The sequence below is a fragment of the Palaemon carinicauda genome, chromosome 33, assembly GCF_036898095.1.
Source record: "Palaemon carinicauda isolate YSFRI2023 chromosome 33, ASM3689809v2, whole genome shotgun sequence".
Classification (NCBI taxonomy): domain Eukaryota; kingdom Metazoa; phylum Arthropoda; class Malacostraca; order Decapoda; family Palaemonidae; genus Palaemon; species Palaemon carinicauda.
Genome location: NC_090757.1, coordinates 29,109,747 through 29,120,750, shown reverse-complemented (window position 1 = coordinate 29,120,750; position 11,004 = coordinate 29,109,747). Strand labels below are relative to the sequence as shown.

At 34.2% G+C, this 11,004-nt stretch overlaps 2 protein-coding genes across 4 annotated transcripts in view; both read left to right on the top strand.

Moving 5' to 3' along the window:
- Positions 1 to 1,779: 1,779 nt before the first annotated feature.
- LOC137625907 (uncharacterized) lies at positions 1,780 to 10,945 on the top strand. Of its 2 annotated transcripts, none has more exons than XM_068356884.1 (2): positions 1,780 to 1,869; positions 10,055 to 10,945. In XM_068356884.1, exon 2 carries the CDS (start codon positions 10,057 to 10,059, stop codon positions 10,939 to 10,941), a length of 885 nt encoding a protein of 294 aa, XP_068212985.1. In that variant the 5' UTR covers positions 1,780 to 1,869; positions 10,055 to 10,056; the 3' UTR covers positions 10,942 to 10,945. The 2 variants fall into 2 exon arrangements, with proteins under 2 accessions (XP_068212985.1, XP_068212986.1); XM_068356885.1 differs by having other exon boundaries at positions 1,795 to 1,879.
- LOC137625906 (electron transfer flavoprotein beta subunit lysine methyltransferase-like) overlaps positions 1,870 to 11,004 on the top strand; it is a 77,301-nt gene continuing 68,166 nt past the window's right edge. Inside the window, exon 1 of one of the 2 annotated variants that reach the window (XM_068356881.1) lies at positions 1,870 to 2,009. The gene's annotated coding sequence lies outside the window, so the exon portion shown is untranslated. Of the gene's footprint in view, positions 2,010 to 10,165; positions 10,305 to 11,004 lie in introns of those variants that run through there. The other variant, XM_068356879.1, reaches the window with a different exon arrangement.

Sequence of the window (11,004 nt, the reverse complement as noted above, 5' to 3'; positions counted from 1 at the left end):
AATAACGACAGTTTATAGTTTGTGAAACAGACAATTTGCCAGAGTAAATTGAACTTCGTAAGTACAGGGGTCCTGTATCTTAATTTCATTATCAAGATATTAATAGCTTATGTTGTCACTAAAATTGATTTGCATAAATGAGGTACCAGGCTAGTGTACCTCCCGTGGTACTCCCTCTCACCAGGGTATGAGTACCCCCCTACCCGAGGGACAGGAGAGACTGAGTAGTCATGCGTTCAGTACTGCCACTCAGCGTGATACACACACACTTGAAAAGCCTACCTGGCGTCTGGTGAGAAAACACACACACACACACACACACACAGACATATATATATAAAAACAAGTTTTGTCTTCAAACCGGGTTCCAATAATGATAATCATCACCAAAATCACGTTTCTAGTCTTTTGTGACCTTTTTTTTTTTTACTTGGGATGGAGTGGGTTCAGATTAAATAAATACAGAATGAAAGGTATCAGACAGCGAGGTTTAGGAGTCCAGATGAAAAGGATGCGAGATAAAGAAACAGATGTTACAATATATCATAATGGGAAATGTTAAAAAGCTAAAGTTCTATGTAAAGGTGAACGCATATATATATATATATATATATATATATATATATATATATATATATATATATATATATATATATATATATATATATATATATATATATATATATGAACCAAAAATGATTCCCATGAAGAAATTATAAAGATGAATACTATGAAGAACTGCAGTGTAATAGATGAGATCCCAGAGAGAGAGAGAGAGAGAGAGAGAGAGAGAGAGAGAGAGAGAGAGAGAGAGAGAGAGAGAGAGAGAGAGATAGAGAGACACATATATATATATATATATATATATATATATATATATATATATATATATATATATATATATATATATATATATATATATATATATATATATATATCGGATTTTGACAGGAAAAATGGAAAAATCTATTTATGGGTGAGATAGCCATGTCGTCCTGAGGGCAGTTCCTCATTGGCTGCTTCTAATTGGGATATTTCTGCGAGTGATATACCAGAGAAATTTTACCTTAGAGGTATCAACAGAGTTCTGACCTCTGGAGCGAATATCTCGAGATTCTCTCTCTCTCTCTCTCTCTCTCTCTCTCTCTCTCTATATATATATATATATATATATATATATATATATATATATATATATATATATATATATATATATATATATATATATATATATAATACATACATACACACACACACACACATATATATATATATATATATATATATATATATATATATATATATATATATATATATATATGTATATAACTCTTGCTTGAGGGTGCACTCGGGCACACTAAACTGTCTTATTTGTCTTCCTCTTTTTTATTTAAAGTTTTTATAGTTTATATAGGAAATATTAAATTTTGTGGTGTTGTTGTTCTTGGAATATTTTATTTTTCCTTGTTTCCTTTCCGTATTAAGCTACTTTTCCCTGTTGGAGCCCTAAGGGCTTATAGCATCTTGCTTTTCCAACTAGGGTTGTAGCTTAGCAAGTAATAATATATATATATATATATATATATATATATATATATATATATATATATATATATATATATATATATATATATATCAGGCTGTGGCGTTATTTCTGTTTAAGGAAACATAACGGTCTTGCATACCTTTAGATTAAAATCATACTGACGCCGACCTACGCATAGCAATGGGATACATTACCATCTGAAAAGTAATCGCAGATTCATTTATTATCAGTTACTCGCACGGTCGCACCTGGCTGGCAGTCGGGCTCAAACTTCAGCGGAGACACTGCGACTCTGGGAGACTTCAGACCAAGACTCGGTGTCAGTGAGTATCAGTGAGTAGTAGTACTCTGTACGTACGTGAGAGCGGAACCCAGTTAAGAATAGTTCAATCTCGGATAGAATACTCGTCAAGGTCATCTGTTAAATACTGAATTTAAGATCTTGTTACTGGAATATACACAGGTAAAGCCTCTTAAATCCTATCATTTGAAATGATTAGGCATTCCGGGATATGAAGAGTTCTAAGAAAGCATAGTTTAAATCTTATCTGAAGTGGGTGTACCGTGCATGATGTAGGCTAGATCAGCTTTGATGTAGTGAGAGTTCGTCGTCAGGATAAGAAATGAAGTAATATTTTCACTGAAGTTTGAGAGTAGTCAAATTATATCACATTTTGTTCTGCTTTTAAAACCAAAATGTCACTGCGTATTCAGTGAAGTTATGATGGTTAAACCCGAGATCTATAGAACTTGGTTAAACCAGAACCAGTACGGAACGTGATGGCGGTGATGCTTGCATGGGGAAGAGAAGAAATGTATAGTGGGAACATCATTTTTCGATTCTAGATGCGAATAAACAAGTATTCGCACATGTGCTTTCAACAGAAAGATAGAACACTGGAAAATGCCGTAATTGTTAATCATGGGGTTGATAAATAGGAAGAAGAATGAGCGGAAGACTAATCGAAACACGAGCTGAGCATAAAGTGGTGCAATAATTCGGGGAAGGGGGTGGGGGGAGTCTGATTGTCTTGCTTGGGTGGGGGGGGGGAGAAGAATTTAGGGATAGCGTCGGGCGGGAACTTTGTTTGTATCGAATGCCTCGTTTAAGCTACCTGACAAAAGCAACAGGTGTCTCAATTTTGACATTTACTGTCGCTGTCTTTATAATGATTATTCCCTAACGCCGCAGGAACACTTCTCATTTCTTGAAAACGGCGAGTTTTTAGTTATTCTCGTGGTCCGTAATTCTATTTATTCAATATTATTTTGAAATTTCGAGTTTTGACACATATAAAGCCAAGTGATTGCATTGAATCTAATACTCTTATTATTATTATTATTATTATTATTATTATTATTATTATTATTATTTGCTAAGCTACAACCCTAATTGGAAAAGTAGGATCCTATAAGCCCCAGGGGCTCCAACAGGGAAAATAGCCCAGTGAGGAAAGAAACTAGGAAAAATAAAACATTTTAAAAAGCGTAACATTGAAATAAACATCTCCTATATAAACTATAAAAAAAACATTAACAAAACAAGAGGAAGAGAGATAAGATAGTACAGAGTGCCTGAGTGTACCCTCACGCAAGAGAATTCTAACCAAAGACAGTGGAAAATCATGGTACAGAGGCTATGACACTACCCAAGACTAGAGAACAATGGTTTGATTTTGGAGTACCCTTCCCCTAGAAGAGCTGCTTACTATAGCTAGAGTCTCTTCTACCCTCACCAAGAGGAAATTGGCCGCTGAACAATTACAGTGCAGTAACCCTTTGGGTGAAGAAGAATTGTTTGGTAATTTTAGTATTGTCAGGTGTATGAGAAACAGAGGAGAATATACAAAGAATAGGCCAGGCTATTCGGTGTGTGTGAAGGCAAACGGAAAATAGACCGTAACCAGAGAGAGGGATCCAATGTAGTACTGTCTGGCCAGTCGAAGGACCCCCATAACTCTCTAACGGTAGTATCTCAACGGTAGTATCTTACAAAGGATATTAGTGCGCATAACTAGCCTTAGAGCTTACTAAAAAAATGCCCATATAAAAAAAAATCTTTGAAAACTATTATTTAGTGATTGGTGCAGAAGTATATTAATCACTGAATACGGTAATAACTCAGGGATTTAGAATCCAAGTAACCTTAGGTTTGCAAGTTTGACATAGGTTTGGTCGAAGTGCTGGATGCTTTACTCTTCCAAAATGGGTTCAGGGCTCGGCAGAGAATGGATATTTAATCTCTCCACCTATTCGGGATTTCTTAAGGAATTTTAGTGGGAGGGCATCCAAATATATCTGGTATATAATTTTTTCCATTAGAAGCGGACAGTACGAGATGAGTAATACTAATATCTCAGAGTAATAGGATGTGAAACCTTGACATTTTTCCTGGTTCCAGCAAGCAAGTGCTAGTAGTGTCCATTTAAAGTTAGGTGGATTTGTGAAAGAGAGCTGTATGGAAATATGGGAATGAATATAGGCCTAGAAATTAGTAGCATGAGGACTAAATCGGATAGCCTGTCACAACAAACTGTACGTCCTACCCATCGCTCAGGGTTGCCAGATGACTCGCAGTACTTTTGGCCAAATCTTTATTGGAAATGGCCAAAAAGTTTCGTACATTTCCCTCAATACTGAAAGGTTCCAAAATAAATGGGTTTAATAAAGACAATTAAAGGAAAACAACTTACCTCAGTTTATTTTTGATTACCGGAACATTGCTAAGTCTTCCTGTTCTTCCAAACTTTACTTTTAAGTAGAGGCACCTGAAGTTGTACTACCATAGGAATAAAGAATTTCTGACTTGAAGTTATTCAACATTCTTGGTGTGATGCATAAGTCTTTGCAGCAGGTTGAATTTTCGAGGAGGTGTGCTTTGAATCTAATGATTGCATCTAGAAGGTCGAGTTGCATTTGGTTTTTAGGCTTTGTTTTGATTGAAGTCACAAGGGAAAATAACCGTTCCACCACAGCATTACTGGCTGGTGTGACCACACAATTAAGTGCATAAGTTGCCAACTCCTTGAAGTTCTGATGGTGATAGATACCAAACTAAAATATGACTGTATCTTCTGGAATTTCATTATTTTCAAAAACATTTTCCATTCTCCAATCCGTTAGGTTAATTTTCCTATACTGTTGTTCAATTTCATCCAAATTATTTTGAGCTAAATGCAACATGGGTAAATCTGAAAAAAGAACCCTTTGTTATTTGACTTAATAGTGTTGCAGGATTCAATAAGGCAAGATTTTTAAACACTTCAGTTGCATCACACAATCTAAAACGTAGTTGATAAATAGATTCAACAATAAACATTCGACATCTTTTTTTCATGTCAAGGACTTTATTTTCTTCTTCAACCGCATGCTGTCTAACCTTGAAGTCATTGAGATGTCTAAGAATTTCTTGCTTAAATTTGGCTCTAAAATCAATTTTTACAGTTACTTTTTCAGTGCCATCATAATTGTAAATTCTGTTGCAAAGAGTTTTTCTGAGCATCTCTAATTCATTAGATAGCTTATACGGATCTGTCTTAGTGGCCTGAAACATTGCATTGACAGCTTCAAAGTCTCTTATAATGGGTGTGGCAAACACAAAACATGAGTAATTAATTTTATCATATAACATTTCTTTTAATAATCTGGCTTTGTATTTTGTATTTGTTTGACCAGTATTTTCCAAGGCTGCAAAATAAGCCTTCAATTCTTCCCAATTTAGCAAAGATCTTCAACATCACCTTCCCTTTTACAAGCCACCTAGTTTTAGAAGCCTTCTGAAAAGGCAATGGTGCTTGGTACCTACATTCAGTTTCAGAATGTGAATTTAATGTCTCAAATAGATTTGTATTCTTCTCTACGTAAGTTACTGTTTGAGAACCAAAGTGGTATCTCACTTATGAGGAATCCAAGGCTAGATGGGAGTTTTTCGAAAGCATGTTGAATGCCTAAAGCCAAAGCCAATGAATGACAAACACACTTCATTTGTGTGTAGTTTAGTGCAACATCCTTGATTCGAGTCCAAACTGAATTTTTAGACCCAACCATAGAAGCAGCTCCATCACTGGAAAATGCAATACAATTTTCAAAGTTCATATCATATTCACGCAACTTAATCTTTAGTAACTCAAAAAGAGATTCTGCTGTTGCTGAAGATACAGGAAGCATGCCTTAAAAAGCAGTCAGTTTTGATGCCTACATTTTCAGAGAAATATCTCACCACTATGCATCAGTGCTTTTGTATTGCAACATCTGTTTATTCATCTATGAGTAATACAAATTTCTTGTCCTTTATGTCTTCTTTCAAATCTGCCTGTAATGCTACACTGACTACTTTTTTTTTATAATCTGAGTGCAGTTAGTTCGATGCAGTTTTGTATGTTCTAGAACACTTCCCTTCCCATGATCTTTAATCACATCACTCAAATGATCAATAGCCATCACTGAACAGTGATAAGTAACTGCCACCGCCAGTTTTAGTTCTGCCTTTTTAACTTCATCTTCTGACACCGTATCTTTCTTTGTCACTGCCACAAATGATGCTAGATTACTTTGATTCAAACCGGTTATCTTAGATTTGTGCGTAGAGGAAGTTGCTCAAGGGGTTAACTACTACGCTTTAATTGTTCAGTTTCTAGTTTCCTCTTGGTAAGGGTAGAAGAAACTCTGTAGTTATGGAAACAGCAAGATAATGACCCAGAGACTAACTACCAGTTTGTATACAGTACTGTACATATGATCAGCGCCCAAGACCTTCTCTACCCAAGCTAGGACCAGGAAGAACCAGAAAATTGCTGCTGATGACTCAGCAGGTAGATCTAAAGCCACCCCTAAATCTGTCCTCCTTAGCTCACAAGATGGTGAGGTTACAGACACTGCAAGAAAATACTGAACTTGAGCGGGATTCGAACCTCAGTCCGGCTGATCGAGAAGTAGGGACGTTTCTAATATGCCACCACAATGCCAAAGATAAATCCCAAGTAATGGTGGAATAAGAAATTTGATAGAGCTCGCATTTCATTATACATTTCAAGGTGCCATTCAGCTTCTGAAGAAAAAAAAAAAAAAAAGGGAAGTATTAATCTAGACAAAACAGCCTAAAGAAAAAATCCTCAATGTGTTGTACCATTTAATTGTGCAACTAGGGAAGAGACAGAATTTATATGCTTTAAAAGGTGAATTTGAAGTTCAGGTTGAAACCTTGAAGTTAATGATTTGCAGTTATAAAAAACAAACATTGTCAATGAAAATGTGGGCAGTGAGATCTCTCCAAGACCTATCATAGTTCTTTTAGTTTTGTTAAGTTTTAACAAAGTTCCTCAAAGGTTGCACCATGATCTAAGTAATCTTAACTAAATATCTACGAAGAGACTCGGCGATTACCTGCCTATAATCAATAGAAGATATTCCCCAAAATCGAATAAAAATGAAATATATGCATTCTAATCAGTTTGATAAGGTCAGGTGATGGTATATACTTTTATGAAATGGCATCTTTAGCAAGCGAATAACCAACTACTTGGTTATATACAGTATATACCATCAGGTTCGTGATTAAGGACTCCCACACACGAGCTAATTTTCAGTTGTCGATGGCTTCCACTGTTTCTAGTTGCCAGCTAGTGTTCGGGAATCCACAGAAACAAATGCGTTTGATTTCTTGCCACGAAACATTGGCAGCCACCGTCCACTGAAAATTGTCCTGTGTGTGTGGGGATCCTAATAGCTTAGGTCATCCGAAGCAAAATGCATTTTCGACTGATCTCCTGACTCTCCAGATGTAGACGCACAAAGGCTACTTAAGGTGACCGATGAACCATTGTATATGTTTTTATATACCCCTACGATTCATTTTTAAGAATCCAAGAAGCTCGAGTGTCACCTGACCATCATTATTCAATCGAAGCCTCGCGGCTACCATTTCAGTAACCAAGAGTCCGTGCCAAGTTAAAGTTTGGTAAATCGAAAAACAACAAATAACGGCTCCTTTTCAAAGGTGGCCTCAATTTTCTAATATATTTAGGCTATCTTAACTTTCTTTTAACCAACACCTCCCGTATGATTATTTTTTTATGTCAAATGTGGCCCTTTGTTCCATAGGAAATAGTGTAACATCTGAAATAAATTGCAATTCAATTTACATGCATGTATTTTTTATATAGATTTAGTTTCTATATATATATATATATATATATATATATATATATATATATATATATATATATATATATATATATATATATACGGTATATCATTATCATCATATCCCTTGTCTACTGACGCAAAGGATCTCTGTTAGATTTCGCCAGTGGTCTGTATCCTGAGCTCACACATCATAGTCCTCAGCCATGTAGGCCTGGGTCTAATGTTCAAATATATATATATATATATATATATATATATATATATATATATATATATATATATATATATATATATATATATATATATACCGTATATATACTGTATATATGTATATATATATATGTATATATAATATATATCTATGTATATATATATATATATATATATATATATATATATATATATATATATATATATATATATATATATTATTCTATGGCTCACGACTGGGAACCAAACATATAATATATACTACGACTGGCAAGTCAATCAACCTCTCGAATTCCAAACTCACTTGTTTGCTTTTATATTAAAACTGTTACACTTTAAAATATTAATACACGAACTCTGAGACAGTTAAATAACTCCCAGACAGCAATATATAAAACACTGAATATCCAAAGGTCTCTTAAGTACACTCACAACCATACTGAGTAATATTTCTTAAGAATGATTTAAAACTAACTACTACGGTTCTTAACAGGATACACGCTAATATTATTTCAAACAACGGTGATTGGAGTAATATACTCTTTACAAGAATAAATATATTTCATATAAATTACAACACTTTGAAAGAATTTACATAATTCAAATAAATCACTTGAAATATTAAGTCTGAACAAAACTTAGAATAAGACAAAAATGTTACCATCTGAAAATTATATATTTACTTGACTTTACATGTTAAGTCTGAATAAACCTTAGACTATGAGAAAAAAAAATACTTATGAAAAGTGTACAATCACTTGTTTCACTTGAAATTAAATCTGAATAAAATATTTAAGTTTGATACTTAAGGAAAATAGATAACCAGATCACAATACTAGAACCTATCACCCTCCTACAGGGCCGTTTACAAATACCCTAAGAGAATTTTTATGAGTACTCACTATCCACGATATATGCAGGGCACAAAATCACTTTGGAGAGGACACACTTCAGGTACTCAACACTTTTAAAACAATACTCTGATGCGTGCGAGAGTGAGAGAGAGGGGAATATGGCTATCTTAAGGCTGGAAATCTCTATCTCTGCAACCCAAGGGTTGCCTTATATAAGAGACTTAGCTACTTCCAGAATGTTCCAAATAGTTTTGGAAGCTTGGGCAGTTGGCCTAATGAGTCAGAGTTACCAAAGTATTACTCTCTCGAACGTGTATTCACGCAACGCCAGACAACTCTCAGACAGCTAGCTCCGCAAACCCTTTGTCCCCAAAATAAAAAATAAAAAAAGAGATAACATCATATCACTAGGTTTTTCGCAAAAATTCCAAAGCATATGGTACCCAAAACAATTGAGTATTTTCTCTCAAACATGACACAATACCTCATAAAAATATAAAACATCATTACATAAGCCCTTGTTCATATTTCATATGGTCACATAACACTCTCAAACAAATTATGTAAGACTTACTAACTAACAAAAATAGGTGAAATAAAAAGTTAATTCTTAAAAATAACGTAAATTTACATATACTAACTTGAATAAAGAATACAATGAAATTAATGACGAAAGTCTTATGTAATTTACATAATAAACTTACGTCTACACGAGAGGAGCTTATCTTAAGAGCTAGCTATTCATCTCTTTAATGCACAAATGTAATATATGTAAATAAATCATGAATAAACTATTGTATTCACTCTACACTAGACCAGCTTCGTAAAAATATACATACACACACACACACATATATATATATATATATATATATAAATATATATATATATATATATATATATATATATATATATATATATATATATATATATATATATATATATATATGATAACTGACTTAATTTCCTTATGATACAAAATGTGAAAGTTTTGACCTTCATCAAGACTAAGATACATACTTATCTGTGAAATTAATTGCATGTTTGATTGACAAAACTAATTTCAGCAATTTAAACTCATATATGTCCATAATATGTATCAATACGGTGAATTATAATTTTTGTAGGCTGTAAAAGGTTTTATGAATTTTCATGAGTGATATAGTTTCTATTGCTTTTCAAAGCTTATTTTAGTTAAGGACGCTTCAGTAAAGAATATAGTGCGTTTATTTTGTTAAAACTGAAAAAAAAAATATATAAGAGAAAACAGTTTCAGTATCCCCATTGGTTTTTATTCCAGGAATGGCCGAACGAGGACACCAAATTATGTTTAGAGGAAAAACCTCAGTTGCCTGGAAGCACAAGGATGGTCCCTACTCTCTTTTACTCTCTCTCGTTGATTACAGAGTTTTTCACAAGATTGCGAAAAATGTCCATTTACACGAAGTTGAAAGAATTCAGCAATCAAAGTGTTTTCCCCTTCAAAGGCTTGGCATTCAAAAAACGACAAGTCATCTGCTTTACAAAGAAAAGGATTTAGAACTTATATGGTATGATGTTGTTAATCCTAAAGAAACCACAAATGTCTATGGGAATGTAAGTTTTGTACTAGACATGGTTAAGTTCATGAATTATTGCCAACATTCATTTAATATATATTATGTTGAATCAGTGGATTTCAAAACATGTAATGTATCCCACATTCTTTTTACCAAAAAGCGCTACGACTATCTGACAGAATATGACCCGACAGTCTTTGGGGGTCCTTGGTATACTGACCCAGTTGGAAAACATTATTGCCTTAAAAATGCCCGAAGGCTTGATGGGAGAACAAATATCAATGGTCACAGATTAGAGTTTATGTTGGAGTTCGAACAAGATGATGCATTTTGGTTATATAAAGAATCATCTGTTCCAATTGCTGTTGATCACCAGGAAGCTAGGGTGGACAAAAGACACATATGCCTGAGGAATTGTAATGTGCCTTGTCCTTCTCCCTTTAACAGAAAACAAATGAGGGATTTATTAGTTGCCCAGGGCCTCACTCAATTAGAAGATGAAGTTCCCAGTGATGTCTCATTTTCTGTAAGCGGAGAAGAAGCAACTTCACCTTCAGATACTCAACAGAGGCAACAACCATCAGGCGTTCTATCTAGGGATACAAATACCCGTCGTTGCCTGTTTTGAAGTTGCTGTCATATACCCCCAACCAACCAAGAGATACAAAGCAGTGTAGCGGCATTAGCAAAT